General features: G+C 39.4%; 1 protein-coding gene across 1 annotated transcript in view; it reads right to left on the bottom strand.

The window, feature by feature from the left end:
• The window catches only part of LOC131066990 (peroxisomal acyl-coenzyme A oxidase 1), a 227,274-nt gene that overhangs the window by 45,661 nt on the left and 160,790 nt on the right, over positions 1-20,823 (bottom strand). Inside the window, exon 11 of the mRNA XM_058001895.2 lies at positions 1,873-1,983. Coding sequence (XP_057857878.2) covers positions 1,873-1,983 — 111 coding nt within the window. The remainder of the gene's footprint in view (positions 1-1,872; positions 1,984-20,823) is intronic.

The raw sequence follows: 20,823 nt of genomic DNA, 5'->3' as shown, positions 1-20,823 counted from the left end.
AAACTAGCATCCAATAGAAAACAATAAATGAAAATAGCTTGAAAAGGCAGCTGAAATGATCATTATATATCGAGAACACACATTTTGGTTTAAATTACTGTACACAACAATGCAGGTCTGATACAATTGGAAAATATGTTGCAGGTCTGAAACATCACCATTGTAGGTCCAAACAACCCCTTAAAGCCTCCTAAAACTCACTCTATGCAACCATGTTCGCCCCCAAACAATGCCAAACAGCCTGAGATAGACTCAGCCATAACAATCAGTATTAAAAAATTGCAAGTCAGTTTGAAAGTCCCCTCCAAGGTTGAGGGACGTCTGAGAGTCTTGGGGATGTCTAGGAGTCTCGGGGACATCTGGGAGTCTCCTTTAGTGTTTCTAACACAAGAAACTTCTGGGAAACGTCCCCCTGGTGAGGAAATGTATCGAAGACGGTGGAGGAAACTTGGTGGCGGTGGAGGGACGACGGAGGGACATTCTCTAGGAGTCCCCGTGTCTCAGGGACGTCCCCGCTCAGAAACGCCTACATTTTCAGGGGGGACACGTCCCCATGGAACACTGATTTTTACTAAATTCCTAAAATAGCTGGATCATTGTCTGATAAATTTTGATCTCAGCTACTTCATAGACATAGCTAATCTTTGATCTCAAACTTAGATAACTATTTGGTGCATTTGGTGACTGCCCTTTTAAAAAGTTAACCGAATATTCGCCTATGTAATCAGCAATATGAATATAAACAACAATAATCTATTTTCCACAATTCATGGGTTGAACTCTATGTTATTTACTCTCTATATCTCTATGCTATGGAAATGCCCATAAGTTTTTAAAAAAAGTAGTTTGTGTCTATTTTTCTACAATTTTTATGAATTTTTAAAATCCAATTTTTAACCCATTTTTTCAAAAAATCTTATACATTTTGCTGATTTTTTCCCCAAACAATTTTTGTTGCTATGATAGAAAGCAATGCAATTGTGGAAATATGATTTGATAATTTTTCTAAACTATTGAATTAACTCTACAAAACTCCTTGCCTCAATCACGATGAAATTCTTGGATCACTTCAAAATGGCTTCCACTTTTACTAAATTCTTAACAGTAGCTGGAATGTTACCTGTTGTGTTTTGATCTCAGTTACTTCATAGACTTAGCTAATATTTGATCTCAGAATTAGACAAGTATTTGGTGACTTAAAAAAGTTAATTGTATATTTGCCTATGTAATTGTTGTCACGAAGGATGCACCCTCTTCTGCAAAGCAAATCAGTAACAGTGCTTATGCAATACTGTGCAACATGGAAACATAAATCGATTGCATAAGCACTGGTACCGATTTGCTTTGCAGAAGAGGGTGCATCCTTCGTGACAATAGTAATCAGCAATATGAATATAAACAACAAAAATATTATTTTCTATGATTCATGGGTTGAACTCTATTTTATTTGCTCTCTATATCTCTATGCTATGGAAATGCCCTTAAAGTTTTTTTTTTAGAAGTGTCTCTTTTTCTAAAAAAATTTATGTTTTTTTTAAATCTGATTTTTTCCCAATTTTTGCCGATTTTTCAAGAAATCTTATACTTTTGGTTTGCCAATTTTTTCCCCAAATGATTTTTACTGCTATGTTTCTTTCTGTATTCTGTTATGCTCAAAAAAAAGTGAGAAGTCCAAGTCTTTTCCTGTCTAGTATATACAGTAAATTATACAGCTCAATTTCTGGATTCCAGAAGTAGATTACTTTTCTAAAATATTTCAGGGATAATTTACCTTTTTCAAAATAGATTTATTATGTATCTAATACAGCTTACATGATAAAAAGAGAGTGACATGGAATATTATGTAAAAGTTGCATAATAGAGGAGAATTACCATCATCTTGATTGGGAAACTTCTGTATGTGCCTTGAGAGAGTAACAAGAAGCCGTATCGCTCGTGCTTTAAATGCATCCAACACAAAGTCTAGATTTAACCAATCATCATCTGCAATATGCAAATTATTAAAGAACTAAGTTAAACAAGTGTTCTTGAGATGAGAAACAATAGCTAAACACTTTTTTGGGAATATAATCAATGTTTTAATTATGCTTGTTTGTAATATAAATAACATTATGAAAAATTTCTGGTGCAGAAAGGTACTTGTACAGAAAGCTTAGTCAGTTAAATGAAAGGTTGTGTAGTATAACACCAAACTACCACACAAGCAGCATTTAATAAAATTCACCATAAATTATCAACTAAAATCAAAATGAAGCATTTATATCATAAGAAAGAAATTCCTTGTATTTCTTATTGTGATTGTTTAGTATTAACCTTGTATATTACACTAGATACTAGTTTCTATTTATAAATTAGAGAGGGGAAAAAGAAGAACAAAATCAAGATATTTATTTGAGAAAATGAAGCACATTTCTTATCATTTGTCAAAATAAAGGGGCATAACTTTTAGTAGTCTAAACCAGAATTGAAAGTGTAGTCAAGAAGTTGATGTAGCATACAGATGAAAGATTAATATTATCGAAGTTCTAGAAGTTAGGGATTTTACACCTGCACCAAAGGGCAAAAACTCCACAGACCCAAATTTCCCTCAGACTTGGCAACTGAACAAAAACTTTGGAAAATTTTCCAAACATTAAAAACCATATAGTTACAAAGTAATCTTGATTCTTAATAAACATGCACAAAACTGAATTTAGACAAATAACAAGTATTTTTCAATCACTCGTAGATAAAAAAAATGATGTTCAATACACATCACTGTGTCATATGATCATAAAGTATGAATCCATATTAATATTTTACAAAATTCTTCCACAAGTAAAACTTCTAAGTGACTGTGTGGGTGCCCTCGAATTTGATGGCAAAGATCCCCGACTCACCTAGACTTGCAAAGACTCAGCAAGTTGTGAATTGGGTAATCCTGGGTGCATCCCAGGGACCCAAATTCTATCTCGACCGAGTATGGGCAAGACTGCTGAGACTCTCAAACTCACTAAGTCTAGACAAGTCCTGTCACTTGGACTTGGCCAGGCTCAAATTTTTTTTTTTGTCTCGAAATTTCAATGGATTTTTGGTTTACGAGATGCCCCCAAAATATACATGAAATATAACATTTAACTCCCCCATCTTTGTCTTAAAGTGAGTCTCATTCTCTTTATCAGAATATATACATGAAATATAACATTCAAGTATAAGTCACAACTTATAATTTATGTTATATTTCATGTATATATTGGTAGGATATTTGAGAGTGGTTTCAGATCTCTAAGAGTTATAATGCAAATTCTAGGCTTTGGAAGATCTTATAAATTTTCAAACTTAGTCACATTTTAGTAATCAACATGCTCCTATAATCATTCTCTCACTCACTTTGCACTAAACTCTAGACCTATCTCTCTCCCTATAACCTCTCTCTACCTCTATCCCACTCTCTCCTCTCTACCCCATGATCTAGACCTATCTCTCTAACTCTCTCTCACCCTTACACCTTCACGAGGGGTGCTACCTTCAACCACTTTTTGGTGTTGCACCCAAACCCCCATCAAACTATAAGTATAAGAAAGTAATAGGCCAATGATGAATCATGATCATAAAAATCTAGATAATAGATATCTCTTATTGCAAATCTCTACATATTCATAGTTAAAAAATATAATGGCTACTACATCATCCAAGACCTACCTTAGACGCCATTGTACGAAGAATGCAGTTCCTCTAAGCCATAGAATTCTAGTTATTGTTTTGAAAATTTGATGTCATGGATTTCATATTCCATGAGTTTGTATACATTTGACAATATTTATATATCTAAGTGCTATTTCCTTCAGCTACAATTTGCATTTATATGTAATGTCCCTCCTTAATTCTGATATAAAATTTTAGTCTCAACACCCTCAAGAATTTCATCAAACACTTGCCTTACCAGTGCTATCTTGCTGTTCTCAGTTCAGTTTGTTATAGGGACATTGATTACCAAAAACTTAATGAAAATCAATCAATAATAATCTGAAAATGAAGAGTAACGACCCCAGATAGACAGAAACTATCATAATTTAAATCTCATAAACATGGATGTCTAAGGTCTGACATTATGTCAAATGGATGGCATACAACTTCAGAATAGAGTGCAATCCAATATGCTTTGATCCTCATTCATTTAATGGCTCAATGATCATTGCAAATACTAGAACTTATGGTCTGAAAATTATAACTATCTCCCAGAATTTCTGAGGACAAACACCATTCATATAACTCATACAAGAAACAGAAAATTACAATGAGAAAGAGGCATTAGGAACCTGATGTAAATTTGCCTAATTATAGTGATGAAGATACAAGCAATACACCACTGTCTGCGACCTTCCAATGTGCCACATTGACCAAGTCTAGTGTCATCCCTGGTGCTGCCAAAGGTAGGTCTGAGAACAAGTAAATCTACACACTAGAGACTCCCAGTCCACTCCAAACTGGTCAGTCTCTTCTCCAATGAAAGCACCTCACTTTAACAAGGATATTCCCAAAGTCAAACCATGCATTATGAAACCAAGTTGAGGGTTTAGTGCCACGAACCAGTTCTGATCAGATTCGCAATACAACTCCACTGTCACCAAATCGCCACGCAAACCATCAAGATGGGATCGCCTTTACCTCCTATGAACTATGAACCAAACTATGAATGTCAAGAGGTCTGCATCAGTCCGTAGTCTGTCAGGAAATGTTCCTTGTTTTGTCACCAAAGTATATTCAAAATGCCACAAGGATCGCCCTTCCCTCTTCTTCATAGCACCAACCTTGAATGCACAGTTTGGGACTTCCTTGATGTGAGATGGGCAAAATCGTGGACATGTGCAGTCTGAACAGAGCTCTGGTAAAGTTCTGATTGGTGGCCGAATCCTTCCTAAAACCCCTTGAAATTACTCATGGAAGAATCGCCTTGCCTTGGGCTCCAAATCGCCCCACCCTAGGGTGAAGTTCGAAGTACCCTTGGATTGTTATGAGCAAATTGAGGTTGAAAATGCAGGTCCGTCTCTTTCTTCAGATTGAGAATAGAGGTAGCAGCATGAATGATTCTTCCCTCAATACCTTCAACAAATTCAGCTATTTCTCCTTGATTCCCAAAATCGATATGCAAATGATGATCAAAATGATCAATCTGAAATGTCTGAAGTAACCTCCACGATCACCACTAAAATTCTCAATATGCACAAGTAGGGAGACTGAAATATCTCCCTCTCCAAATGCAACCCTTCAGGAGGTCTCTCACTCCCTCAGTTATGCTTGCCAATGGGAGTTTCTGTTCCCAAAGACTCTAGTCTACAGACACCTTGCGGTCCTACAAGACCCAATTCGATTCAACAATTCATAATCCAAGTCTGCCTTCCAGCACTTACCCTCTTCTATTTATCTTTTTTCATAACCCATCATGAGAGGCTTCTAGAAGAAGGTAGGTACACTTTATTTATTTTATTAAGTGACTATATAATTAATATTTTATTTTTATACTTTAGTCACTTTTAATTAAATTAATTAAATATAAAGTCACTTTTTAATAAATAATTTATTTTAATGACTTTATAAGAAATTAATTTAATTAATTTCTCCTTATAGCTCCTATTAGCCTAAAGGCTAAAATTGGGGACATTACATTATACTTTATACTTATGTGATTGATGTATACTTGTGTATGTGATCAAATTAGCTTCTATTTGATGATGTTATTGTGCCTTTAGGGTTTATTTAATAAAAGGTAAATGAAACAAGTTTTAATTCCTTAAAAATCTCTAAATTTCTTGGGTTTTTCACTATTCCGAGTTTGTATTGAGTTGTTTTCCGAGTCTCGAGTCCCAAATCCCGAGTCAAGTCACCCTTGCCATGTTCGCACCAAGTCGGAGTCTTGGATCTTTGGTTGATGGTGATAATTCCACTTGAGGAGAATATCTTTATCAAGCATATCATGGGAAGCCACATCTAATGAAGCCTCAACCTCAACTTCTACCTCCTCACCTCACTTTTGCCTCTTTAGCTTCACCTTCTGCCTCCTCACCTCACTTCTACCTCCTCAGCCTCACCGTCAATGATCCCATCCATGGAAAACATGGGCTCCACATCATCAATCATCCAATCTAAATTCGGATCTTTTTCATCAATGTCAATGGCTTCATGTGTGTCCTTTCGCTACACCTTTCTAGTGTGTAGATTAAGATTCTACTACACAAAAAAAATGTTATTTGCACATTTTTGAGCCAACCTGTTGCACTTCTTGGAGTGAATGGCCTGAAATGCACACCAAATGGCTTCAAATGATATATTAGCTACTTGACCTTCTCAATGGACTCATATATAAAACAAAAAGGGTTTTTCTCCCCATCTACCAATTGTAGAACCTTTGCCAAATGTTTTGACAGCTAAAGAAAACAATATATAAAATAAAAGTCTGATTTTGAATGACAAAAAGAAAAAGTAAAGCAAAATCTGTAATGTCCCTACCAAATTTTTTTAGCAGATTTGCAATTTTTTCAACTTTACCTCACAGAAATTTGGTCAAACAGTTGGTGGAACATTATAAACCATTTAGTAATTCTGAATTTTATGATTAAGGACAGCTGCAACTGATTCACAAAGGTATTGAAATTTTAACAAAAAGTTGTCATGCAATGAACAATCCATTAGCAATTTCACAAACATAAGTTTCTTTCTAACACATGAATATTAAAAACCATTTATTATTCCAAAAAAGAAACCAGCTATGAGTTTTGAACCTTCTGATATAAATTTATGATAAACTAATATAGACCTTTTACATACAAACTGTAGCTACAGCCACTCAAAAAATATATACCGCAGAAATGAATAACATAAATTTATATAGGACTGATATATATATTCTGACCTCAAAATTGTTTACTTGGAGTTGTTGCTGGAGAATATTTTAAGATTCAGAAGTCTGAAGCCATAAAAATATGACTGATTTTGTCGTCTTATTGGTTGGTATCACTTCAACAAGCCACATAACAGCTGAAAAAACTACACATTCAATAATATAATGTGACCAGCTTTAAATGCAATTAATTCCAGTACCACAATTCCCTTTAACTCCTCAAGACCTCTCTTTTTTAAACTTATCTACTGCCATGTTAGCTTTCCCAAATTCTTTTAAGACCACACAATATGTAGCACCCATCATATAGGAGTAATTACACTCCTTAATATGATGCGATTTCCATGCAACACATATTATAAGCTCTTTTTAGGAAGGTGGAGCCAAATTTTATAGACTCTAAAGCTTCCAAAATTATGATAATAGATGTGCCTAAAATCATATGACTATACCAAGAAATTGGTACGACAATATAGGGGTTGCTCTTTGTGCATGAAAGGGTACAGCTAATCTTACAATAGCCAGAAATACATGAAGTTCGTCTTACTCATCATGTGTGATGTCCCCATCCTTGCCCTAATAATGCAATAGCAATAAATCACATATGAGGTCAAGGGGTGGCAGACCTTGAGCACCTCAAGTTAGTTAGGATATGGTTAACAGCTAAGTATACATAACAAATAAGAGTTCAAGTAGATAGTTTGCATGAAGAATTAATAAAGCATCAAGGCCATCAGGGAAAAATCATGAAGTCTTATCAATAAGACAATTTTTCTAGTTGGTATTAAGATGCACAATAGAATGTGATAGAGAATGAGTCAGGATTCAGGATGACAAGATCAAAGTATGATGCTTAATGCGTCCATCACACATGAGGAATATACACATCAAGGCCATCATGGCAACGATCATCATACAATGATGAGTGATGAAGATAGCAAGCAACATGCTAACATTAATGAAGTATACCAAGGAAAAGATCATCATTATAAACAGCAACCTACTAACCGGTCATCCAATAGATATCGATTAAGTAATATATCAGCAAAGTCGTAGGGTATCATCATTACAGATGATCAGTCAGCATGTTAACAATTGATCAAACAGTCTTGATTTTGATAGTCGGCAAAGCCATATTGTTTATCTTCATAGTTTGAAAGGCAGATCAATTACATACATCTGATAAAGAGAAACATGATAAGCATCCAATTGCTTTGGGTTGATCATCACTGCATAATGCAAATCAATCATACTCGAAGATCAAAACAAAGACACGAGTAATTGATAAGACACTATTGGATTGATCAAATTTAGACATATTATTGACAAGGATGATTGTAATATAGATATTAATAGCTAACGATTAATCTAAAGATAAATAATGATCATTAATTATGGAACAATGTGCATTACAAACCAGCGACTGAAAGGAACAAGTGCAATTAATGGCAACGATTAGACAAGTGGAAAGTGATGGGCATAATAAACTAATCAATGTCATGAAGAGATATGTATAGCATAATAAACCGATTTGTTTATACTTAAAGAAGTATGATTTGGAAGAGATATGTCTCTTCAACAATGAAGAGGTGCAATCCCTTCGATATGGCAAGATACATAGGATATTGAACTCATTCGATCCCACATCATCAAATCAGTTTATCTGTTGCTTCATCCTTATTGGATCACTCTAATTGAGCATTTGGCCTATGTGTCGAAACCGGTTGCATATAGAACAAGTTCTATATCAGAGAGAGCATCATCATCGTTGCAAGCATATAAAGTTAGATCAGAAACAGAAGCATATCACTATAAGTGATACCATTATATAAATTGGCATAACTATATCGTTATATCAGTAACAACAGATCAACCATCACTGTGATAGGAATACATATATATAGTAGCATATTTCTTTTTGTCATAGCAGAGACAGCTACCGATCAGTACATCTTCAAACATACTCTCCATTGTCATATCAGAGAAGGCTAATTGTGTTAGCAGAAACACATATTGATATTAAGATCCTCTTTGCATAATTGTTATCAATTCTATCAGCGACAGCAGAGATAATCTTATCATTGTTAAATTTTGCTAAGTGCAGATATATAGACCAAATAGTCTTGCATATGTCTAAGTGTTGAATCAGAGATAGCAGTGATATTGTTCTCATATATCATATTAATTGTACAACATAAGACTAATCTTTTAGAAGTGGTATCATAGACTAGTAATCTTACTTCAATCATTATCGTTTTAAGTGTTATTAGAGACTTTAAGGAAAGACGTCTCTTGCAATTGATTCTTATAAGTTAATTGTCCCTCTTTCCTAAGGTTGAAAACAAGGGAACATTACATTACAACAAGCACTAGATATTGATTATTATTTGCTCTGCAAATCTTTGACAATCTTTTAATCTGCAACTTCACCAAATACCTAGAAAAATCTCTTTGAAACCCAAATATTGACCACAACTGAAACCAAAATACATGGATTGAAACTTCACACAAACAACATAGGGCACAAATCATTCACCTCAATGGTGATTGTTTTCATTTTATGACACCCTTGGTCAATCAGTGAGAACCAATCAAAGATATGTTCTATGGACCAGTGTTGCCTCAGTTGATCAAAGAGAAAACAATGGAATCATGAAGTGTGAGGTGTTGTCTTGTCAGAAGGAAGTCTTCTAATCCTCAACCCCAGAACTCCGGAACCCACAGGTTCCCAAGTTCCTAAATCCTCAACCCCGGAACTCCGGAACCCCCAGGTTCCCAAGTTCCTAAGTCTTCTCTTCCTCAACCCTGGAACTTCGGAACTCCCAAGTGCCTAAGTCCTCAACCCCGAAACTCCGGAACCCCCAAGTTCCCAAGTTCCTAAGTCTTCTCTTCTTCAACCCCGGGATTCCGGAACCCCCAGGTTCCCAAGTTCCTAAGTCTTCTCTTCCTCAACTCCGGAACTCCCAAGTTCCCCCGGAACTCCGGAATCCCCTAGTTCCCAAGTTCCTAAGTCCTCAACCCCAGAACTCCGGAACCCCCTAGTTCCCAAGTTCCTAAATCCTCAACTCCGGAACCCCCAGGTTCCCAAGTTCCTAAGTCCTTGACCCCGGAACTCCGGAATCTCGAAATCCCAAAACCCCAAGCCTAAGTCTTCCCAACTTCGGTACCTATGTTTCCGAAGTCTTCCTAACTTCGGTAACCTATGTTTCCGAAGTCTTCCAAACACCTTCCGGCTTGCACTGAAAGCTCTTAATGCTCCAACAACTCTTGCGACTTGTACACCTTTCGTGGAGCTATAGGGGCGCATTTAATGATTTTTGCAGGATTTCCATCAAGAGAAGTGCATGGCCATGCTTATTTGTGGTTACTTACATCATGCCTGCATGCTTTGACTTTGAAATGTCAGGCAATCCACTTTCTCGGAGTCCCTTCTTCTTAGGATTGCATTGTCAGGGTATGGCTAGGTTGCTTGCATGTACACAATGTCAGGTGCATGCACTTCCCTACATTCCCCGACTGACATTTCCCCGCACACACAAGGGTCAAGGCTTCTTTTCCTTGACCAATGGTCTCTCCTATGTGACCAGTTTTCTATATAAGGCTGTTATGCCTCATTGTAAAGGCTTCTCTCCCTACTGGCTTGAGCCATTCTATGCTCTTTCACTTCTCTTAAAGACTTGTATTTATCTTGCATTTCTGCAACTGTAAGTTTGGCCATTGGCCTTATAATGAATTGAAATCAGCATTCTTGCCTTACTTCAACTTATGAATGTTGTGTATGTGTTCTTACCTTCATTATAAGTGTATGTTTGTGGCTTTCTTTCACATATATGTTGTGTTAACCTATTTCTGGGTGTGACTTGTGGGAAACCTTCTCTCCTCTTGACATTCAACAAGTTCTAACCTCCATACGCACATTGAGGTCATTCATGCAACTGAAGTTTGTGCATATCCTGGGTATTTCAGTTGATTCTTTGTGCCATTTCGGGTGGGGAGAGAAACATCTCTTATCTTGGTGCATCACCTCATTTCATTTTAAGTATTTCTCTCTTCCCTTTTCCTCTGCAAGTTGTTAGGATAGGTTTAGAAGTAAGATTTGGAGTGCTGAGTTGGTTCAACACCCGCACTTGGATTGAGAAGGAAGCCGACATTCTCCGAAGATTCAACCCCCTTGCGCAAGGTCCCACACTTCGGGGTTGTTTCCATGTTTCACAAGGTTGTTGAGTTGATAGCTCAGCAAGGGTGCAAGCTTTTGTGATAACAGTTTTTGGCACGCTCGGTGGGTCAGACTTTTGATTTACATGCTAAGGATTTAGTGTTGTTCTTAGTGTCTCGGCCTTTAGAGGCAGTCATCTTTCAAGCACTTGGCGACTCTGCTCACAAGTCCAGTCTCTTGTTCATGACTTGTTGCTGATTTCATGCCCAAAATTCATACAAGGGCGTCTTCTAGAGGTAGTTTCCAATTTGTAGAACTCTCATCTTCAGGTTCTAGAAGGCGGAGAGGTAGACCTCCATTGTCGCCAGTCAGGAGTGTCAAGGTCGTAAACACTACATCTCCCAGGTCTCATTCTACCACTCCATTTCCAAGATCATTACTGTCTAGGGCTCCCACCACTCATATCAATAGACCATTGTTTCCTTCAATGGGGGGAGTCCTCTTATTTTGACCCAATGGAATGATATACCAGTGGCTGCATTAAAGAGTATACCATACTTCACTGGTGAAACAACTACTACCCCCATTGAGCACATTCAAGACATTACGAACATCTGTGTTGTCCATAATGTCAGTCAGGATGATGTTGCTGTCAGACTCTTAGCCACATCTTTGAAAGGAAAAGCTTTGCAATGGTATAGAGGGTTGCCGTCTAGCTCCATTCACAATTGGGACGAATTAGGGGAGAAGTTGTGCGACCATTTCGAAGACAAAAGTTATCACCTATCACTTGTGGAGAAGTTGACTACAATTAAGAGGGCACCTCATGAGTTCATGGGAGACTTCAATTTCAGATTCCAAAAGACATGGAATAGAATCCCTGCTCTAGTGAGTGAAGCCATCTCCAAATCATGTCTTCTTGTATTATCTGAGAGCTCTCAACAACGATATAGTTGTCATGATACAATCAATGGGTGAAACCTCTCTACCGGTTGCATATGACATAGCCATAAGGGCAGAAAATTGTTTGATATAGGCTGGGATGATAGCTCCAAGGCCTCCAATGCCTCTCTTCCCAGAAGCTCCTACTCAACAACCCACCTTGGCTCCTATCCCCATGACGCCCGCAGGTAAACCATCCACATCCTCTACATCCTCTAATGAGCTCCGTGAAGTCAAGACTCTATTGCAAAACTTTGGCAATGAGTTGGTGACACTATAGAGGCAACAAAATCAGCATAGCAGACCTTATCAAGCACAAAATCAGAACTATCAGCAGAATAGGCCACCCTTTCAAGGACAAAACCAATGGAGCAACGCCAGGCCTTTGAATAGTGTGAACCTCATAGCTGCAAGTAACTCAAAAGCAATAGTTCCAATGCAAAACAACCTCGCCCAAGAGCAAGATTGGTGTCAACCATGCAATTAGCCACACAACCATGGTGCATGCGAAAATGGAGAGTTTGTCCAAGCCTTAGTAGTGCAGAATGAGCCAACCACCTCTGGCCAGCAATATAACCCAAATCAGCCTAGTGTTGGCAATCAGGCTCACTTGCAAGGAGATTCTACCTTTGTTAATTGGCAAGAGGCAAAATTCTGTGGTATGAACCAAACAAATGGTGACTCTATGCTACAATATACAAGGTCAAAGAAGAGAGCCATGGAAGCTGCCTCACCTTCAACATCAGCCCAAGCTCCAATGCCCAATGTAGCTATCCAGGATACAAGCCAAAATACCATACAAGGGAGCAAGAGACGGGAGGAGGCCCAGGTCACCCAAAAAGCAAAGGTAGACCTGGTAGCTTCAAGGGGGCCTCCAAAATCAGTTAGTGTTCCTTTCAATATAGTTAATCAAATGAAGAAGGCCAACCTCAATGTAGTGGGAGGCCTTTCCCATCCCATCTCAAAGGGATTTGCTCAAGAAGTCATTAAAGGACAACAACCAGTCAGGTGATGAGGCAGCAGATAGCAGGAAGCCAGTCTCCACCAATTCGGTACAACCCGAGGATGAAGAAGATTCAAGCAAGATCAACAAGCCTCCCCCCTTCTATCTCTCCTTAATCATAGGAGATAACTTAGTTCACAACTGCATGAGCTTTTTAGGGTTTGTCAGGAGGGAATTCTGCAGTTCTGCTTATGGTTTCGTTTGGGGTTTTCCATGAACTCTAGGGTGGCATAACATGCATTTGATTCTTTGGTGAAGTCAGAACTTACTATTTTTAGTAAGTTAGGGTTTGGCTATTTGGATGATGCAATTCTACTGAGATTTCCAAGCTCTTTCTCTGGGTACGAAGATTATGTTTTTCGGAGCAGTATTTCTTGACTTACTATTTTTAGTAAGTGGCTGTGTTGAGCATTTCTATTTTTAGCAGTCTCGGACAAGGTCTTGACTCAGCACAGTTCAATGGTCTTCATCGCACAACTTCATCCTTGATTTTGGTATTAATCAATATTGGAGTTATAAGTTATTTAATTAAATATTAATTCCTTATCCTAAGGTTTGATATTTAATTATTTTTATTACTGATTAAATGTGTTATGGGCAACTTAAGAAAAATATCTATCTGCCAGCAATAGTGTTATTTTCCTAAGTCAGTGGCATTAAAAAGGTGGCGTTGAGAAAGATGGAATATTTCATGTTTATATTATTTATATTGCAAAGTTGTCACCTAGGAACAAGTTTGAAATTTGCCTAGGAAGTTTGGGAAAATTAACGCCATGTCTAGGGGAGGCTATGACATAAAATGAAATTGAATTTCAATGGTTTTGGGTGCCATTTGCATTTGAATTTTAGAGGGAAAAATCCATAAATACAGGTGCTTGGCCTCTCATTTGGTATCAAAAGAAAATATAATGTTATGCTGTCGAATTGATTCCAGACAATCTTCGAGGGTGAATACCTCCTAGGGCTCTTGACAGACTTCGAGTGTGAGACATCACTCCTAGCTGTGGTTGGATCTTCTGAATGTGTGGTTTGATTTCAGTGTGCATTTTCAGATTTCCAATGTGGTGTGGTTTTTAGTGTTGCTGGTTTTTGGTGTGGCTGTAGCACGTTTTAGTTCATAACTCTCGGGTCGTATGTCAGATCATTCTGGGTAGTGGCTTGTTCTCATCGTCTGTCTTGTATCTCTCATTTGCATCCGTTTGGGGGTCATTTTGTTGAGTGTGAATAGAGTTACGAGCATTTTTGTGAGTTTCTAAGGTGCTGGTTTGTGTGTTTCCAGTGCATGGGTTGGATATCAAAATCTGAAAAATTGTTAGTTTGGAGTGTTTCCTTGTGTGGAGTTGGTTTTAGAGTGTGTGGGTTCTTTGGAGTGTGTTTTGAGATAATTTGAGTGTGTGGGGAGTGATTTAGAAGTCTTTGTGAGGATTTTTAATGTTGCTGGTCTGTATTTCCAGCCTACCATTCATTCATATCAGATTTAGTCTTTTGGGGTTGAAGCTGGTTTTCAGGTGTGTGAGTCTATGGGTGTGGTGTGAAGAGTCTTGGTAATAAGTTGCAAGAGTTAGTTTGGGTTTTGACATTTGAATATCCATGATGAATCATATTGTAATGCTTGTTAGTAGTACTATCAGCAATTTATTTGAACTCTCTTAGTCCCACTGCATAAGTGGAAGAGGCTGGCCTTGCCGCCTAGTTTGGACAATGATTCTAGTAATTCTGTAATCCATGTTTGCATTGTAAAGCTGATTAGTAGTACTAACAACTATATACTTGGATTGTTGTTCTTTGACCCATTACATAAGTGGAAGAGGCTGGCTAGACGCTTTCTTATCTATTGTAATTTTGTCCTCCCGCTGAATAAGTAGTTGAGTTGATTGTAATTTCATTTCTAGTCCTCCCACTGCGTAAGCGAGAGAGTGATTGTTCTTCAGTTTCTTGCATCATCCTTGGCTGGTTTACCGCCAAGTGATTTTTAATATTCTCCATATCTCGCTGAAAAGTGGAAAGGGTTGGCTTGCCACCCAAGCATTGTATTATTTCCAGTTATTTGAAGTTAATGATCCCCTCAACATCGTATGCTCTCACCTTCCCATATTGGGCACTTGGTGATCAGAAAGTGGAAGGGTTACAATTTCAGCAATATTGTATCTTCATTTCCTAACCTTAACAGGTTCTTGTTGTGATTGTAACTGGAAAAAAATTGAAAAAAATTGTGGGGATATTACATCAGTCATGCCTAAGAAGGTAGCTGATCTTCTTGGCATAGAATATGAACCTGTGACTAAAGGGGTGGTCCAATTGGATGGCACTTCTATTAAGACAGTAGGGGTTGTTAAAAATTTGAAGTTAACCTTGCATGCATGCCCTAGTTGCACTGTCTTGCAAGACGTATCAATCATCGACCTCCCTGACTTCTTTGCCATCTGTCTATCTAGAGACTTCACCGTTGAGATAGGTGGATACATGTCTTCTTATTGGCCCCACATGCTATTTCGAACAAGGTATGGTACCAAGGTTACCATAAGGGCAAAGTCCATTGCGCAAAACCACATTGAGCCCTACACCCCCAACCCTATAAACATGAATTGCACTTTGCACGAAGAGGGGGAGGAGTGTACTATCTGTGAGTCTGCTACTCTTTTGCAAGAGGTCCCTGATTGTTTACTAGACGAATGGGCCAATGCTTTTCAGTTCGATCCATTAGTTGAGACGAAAGTTCCTAGACTCGGACTCGGCAAGGCTGACTTGACTCGTGACTTGTCTATGACTCGGCAACGACTTGTCAATGACTTGGCAAACTAAAAAAAAACCCTTAAAATTTGGAGATTTTTAATGATTTAAAACTTGTTTCATGCACCCATTATTGAATAAAGCTTAAAGACACCATAACATCATCAAATGGAAGCTCTAGCTCATCCTCAGCCTCAGAGTAGTCTGTCTGCCTCCTACAGAGGTGTCTAAGGTAGTACCTGGATGACGAAGTAGCCATAGTCTCCGCCTGTGAGGTACCACAATGATCCACATTAGTTGTGCCTGTGTCGAATCGTGCTCTATCCTCCTCTACCATAGCCACAGCCTCAACCTCTCTGTCTGACATGCCGCATTGCGAGTCCTGGAGCTCGGACTTGGCGAGTTTTACCATAACTCGCCTGACTCGCCCGAGTTAGGCGAGTTATGAGCAAAACTCGCCGAGCTTGGCTCGACTCGCCTACTTGGCAAACTCGCCTGACTCGTGGTGAGTTTGGGAACTTTGGCTGAGACTGAAGAGATTGGGCTTGATACCTATTGTATCCATGAAGAGTATACTCCTATCCCTAACCTCATCAAGACACAAGGAGATTCAGAGGGGTTATGGAGCATGTTTTTTGATGGATCAAGAAACAGAAATGGTGCAAGTGGTGTGATGCTTGTTTCTCCTAAGCAGGTGAAATACTTCTCTTTTAGGCTTTAGTTTGGTTGCACCAACAATGTCGCTGAGTATTAAGCCTTGATCCGAGGCCTCCAACTTGCACAAAACAGAAAGATCAGATCTATGCAAGTATTTGGAGATAGCGAATTGGTTTTTAATCATATCAGAGCTCAAAGCATAACAAAGAACAACCTACTCATATCATACAAACACAGGGTTTGGGATTTGATTGAAGGATTTGAGGCCTTCAACATCCAGAGTATTCCTAGAAGTCAGAACAAGCATCTTGATAGGCTTGCAGCGGTTGGTGCTCAGTTCGACATACCAACGCATGTTGCAAGCGAGAAGGAACAACACATCAGGCTTGTTGTGAGGCCTGCTGTCCCAGACAATTAGGCAAATTGGCAAGTATTCGAAAGCAATCAGCAGATTGTTAGTTTCTTGCAAAATGAAGCAAAATTTTCTACTAAAAATCAATCTACGCTGCAAGACCAGTATGGAGATCAAATCATGCAGCTCAACTCCAACAAGTTGCCTAAAGGTCTAGTTACCTTGGAGGGCATTTTCAACTCGGATGATCAATTGAAGAAGAAGATGAACCTGGCTGCAAAGAAGGGTGATTACAAGCCAGTTGTTGTTGCCGAGGGTAGGTCTCTAAACTTGGGCAAGGTATGTTCCTCAACTGAACAAGAGGCCTTTCTTGAGCTTTGTCAAAAATATGATGACATAGTTGCTTGGACCTATGAAGATTTGAAGTGTTTTGACCCTAGCTTATCCTAGCATACTATAGAGCTAAACCTAGATGCAAAGCTAATTAGACAGAAGCAAAGGCCAATGAACCCCAAAATTGAGCCACTAATGAGGAAGGAGTTAACCAAGCTCATAGAAGCCAATATCATCTTCCCTATCAAGCACTCCTCCTGGGTAGCCAATCTTGTCCCTGTAAAAAAGAAGAATGGGGAAATCAGACTATGTGTAGACTTTAGGGACCTCAACAGAGCCTCCCTTAAGGATCATTATCCCCTTCCCTCCATGGAGCAAATTCTCCAAAAGGTCAGTGGCTCAGAAAGATTTTCATTCTTGGACGGATATTCAGGCTACAATCAAATTTTAGTCCAAGAATCAGACCAATACAAGACTGCATTTAATACTAAGTGGGGTACCTATGCTTATTGTAAGATGCCTTTTGGGCTAATCAATGCATGTGCCACGTTTCGACGAGCAATAGACACGGCTTTCAGGTGTGTATTAGCAAAGTTTGTGCTTATATACCTTGATGACATAATCGTTTATTCGAAGCATGCAGATGACCATCTTGGTCATCTTGAGCAGGTGTTCATGAAATGCAGGGAATATGGTGTGTCCTTGAACCCTAGCGTGTATTTGCTACTGATCAAGAAAGATTGCTAGGACACATTGTATCCAAAGATGGCTTGACCATTGATCCAAAGCGAGTGGGGGCTATTCTTTCTCTCCCACTCCCCAGTCACAAGAGGGGATTGCAAAGTTTCCTTGGTAGGATCAACTTTGTGAGGAGGTTTATTCCCAACCTTGCCACCATGGTAAAACCCCTCACCTCCATGTTGAAGAAAAATTTGGTTTTCAGTTGGACCAAGGAGGGGAGGGCCGGTTTTGAAGAGATTAAACAAGCAATTGATCAGGCCCCTACCCTTGTCAATCCTAACTATGAAAGGGATTTATCCTCTATACCTTCAGAGGAGAATCCAACATCTCAGCTGTCCTAACACAGCTGAAAAATGATAATTTGGAGCAACCTATTGCCTTCTTTAGTGAGGGGTTAAAAGACTATGAGCTTAAGTATAGATATGTAGAGAAGCAGGTCCTCACTGTTGTAAGGTCATTCAAAAAGTTTAGACACATGTTGTCTAACAACAGGATCCATCTCTTAGATCCATATGCAAGTGTCAAGGATTTCCTTCTAAACAAGGACATCAGCGAGAAGAAAGTTGGGTGGATAACCAAGGTCATGGAATAAGACATCAACATCAAAATCACCAAGCTTGTAAGAGGCAGGGGCCTATGTGAACAGCTTGTCTCATCTTCTGAGACTACTTCAGAGGTTGCCCTTGTGTTACAAGAGGATCCACCAACTAGCAACGACACTCAATTCAATTGGGTAAGTGACATGACCACCTTCTTAATGGAAGGTAGATACCCCCAAGGTCTATATAGGGCCAAAAGAAAGGTTGCAATCCATTCCCTATGTCTTAGTGGATGGCACCCTCTTTTGAAGAGACTCTAATGGAGTCTTGTTAAGATGTATCAAGCAAAATCAAGTCAGTAGATTGTTTGAAGAATTTCATGATGGCTCTTTAGAGGGCCACTTCTCTACAAGGACTACAACTATCAAAATAATGAGGGCTGGTTATTACTGGCCGTCCTTATTCAATGACTCACATAGATGGGTGAAGAATTGCAAGAAATGTGCTTTCTTCTCCCGAAAGAAAAGACTAGTTGCCCTACCTCTTCACCCTATCTGAGCAGATCAACCATTCGCACAATGGGGTTTAGACTTCATTGGCATGATAAATCCACCTTCTAGTGCTCGCCACAAGTGGATCTTGGCTGCAACAGGCTACTTCACTAGGTGGACAGAGGCAGTTGCATTGAGGGATGCCATTGAGGCCTCATTATTGGAATTCCTTGATGGAATTGTGACAAGATTCAGTGTCCCCTCCACCATCATAACAGATAATGATAAGGCATTCGTTGGAACCCAAATCAGTTCTTGGGCAGTTAAGCATGGTGTATACTTGAAGACGTCATCCAATTATTACCCTCAGGGTAATGGCTTAGCTGAATCTTCCAACAAGAACCTCATCAGGATAATCAAAAGGACGATTGAAGACAACTAGAGGTTGTGGCATACTAAGTTGAGGACAGCCTTATGGGCTGACAAGATCACACCCAAGAGGGTGATCAGTAACTCCCCTTCCATGCTAGTATATGGGAAAGAAGCAAGACTCCCAACTTCGCTAGAGTTACCCTCTCTTGAACTAGCACATCAGCTGGAATTGATAGAGAATGATGCCATGACAGTAAGGCTAGCTGAGCTAATGGAGCTGGAAGAGGCTAGAGGTCAGGCTATGCATACGCTTGAGACTCATTAAGAAAAGGTCAAGAGAGTTTTTGACAAAAAGGCTACTAATAGGGTCTTCAAAGAGGGAGATCTAGTTCTTAAGTGGGATGCAAACAGAGCCAAAGCCGGACGACACTTCAAAATTTGATGCTATCTGGAGCGGTCCATATGTCTTCACTAGTTGCAAGGAGGCCAATGCATTACATCTCTCCAGGCTTGATGGCGAAGTTCTTCCAATCCCAGTGAATGGGATTCATCTCAAGCTCTGCTTCTACAGAGGGTATTGATGACTATGTAAATATTAAATTAGAAGTTGTTTTGCTTTCATAAGTGCTTTTGCACCTGCTACATTCTCCTTAAAAGGGTGTGTGCTCTAGTTTCCAATTTCCAGTTTCCCTCCAAGTGATGGAGCACACATGTTTTGGGTCTTTTCAATGACTCAGTGCCCAATGGATGCTCAAGGCTTCTGGACTTCATGCTTAGCAAGCAAGCTTCCCGCAAAGGTCACAAAAAATGTTGTCATTTTATGACACCCTTGGTCCATCAGTGAGAACCGATCAGAGATATGTTTTATGGACCAACGCTGCGTGAGTTGATCAAAGAGAAAACAATGGGATCATGAAGTGTGAAGTGTTGTCTTGTCAGACAGAAGTCTTCTAATCCTCAACCTCGAAACTCCGGAATCCCCAGGTTCCCAAGTTCCTAGATCCTCAACCCCAAAACTCCGGAACCCCCAAGTTCCCAAGTTCCTAAGTCTTCTCTTCCCCAACCCCGGAACTCTGAAACTCCCAAGTTCCTAAGTCCTCAAGCTCGGATCTCCGGAACCCCCAGGTTCCCAAGTTCCTAAGTCCTCAATCCCGGAACTCTGGAACCCCCACCTTCCCAAGTACCCTAGTCTTCTCTTCCTCAACCCTGGAACTCCGGAACTCCCAAGTTCCCAAGTCCTCAACCTCGGAACCCCCAAGTTCCCTAGTTCCTAAGTCTTCTCTTCCTCAAACCCCCAGGTGCCAAGTTCCTAAGTTTTCTCTTCCTCAACGCCAGAACCCCCAGGTTCCCAAGTTCCTAAGTCTTCTCTTCCTCAACCCCGGAACCCCCGGTTCCCAAGTTCCTACGTCCTTGACCCTGGAACTCCGTAATCCCGGAATCCCAAGCCTAAGTCTTCCCAACTTTGGTAACCTATGTTTCTAAAGTCTTCCTAACTTCGGTTGCCTGTGTTTCCTAAGTCTTCAAAACTCCTTCCAGATGGCGTGATCAACACTCAAAGCTCTTAATGCTCCAACTACTCTTGCGACTTGTACACCTTCTTTCGTGGAGCTACAGGGGTGCATTTAATGAT

The sequence above is a fragment of the Cryptomeria japonica genome, chromosome 3 (genome assembly GCF_030272615.1).
Source record: "Cryptomeria japonica chromosome 3, Sugi_1.0, whole genome shotgun sequence".
Taxonomy (NCBI): domain Eukaryota; kingdom Viridiplantae; phylum Streptophyta; class Pinopsida; order Cupressales; family Cupressaceae; genus Cryptomeria; species Cryptomeria japonica.
Note: the sequence above shows the minus strand (reverse complement) of the source record. Positions and strands in the feature narration are given on the sequence as shown.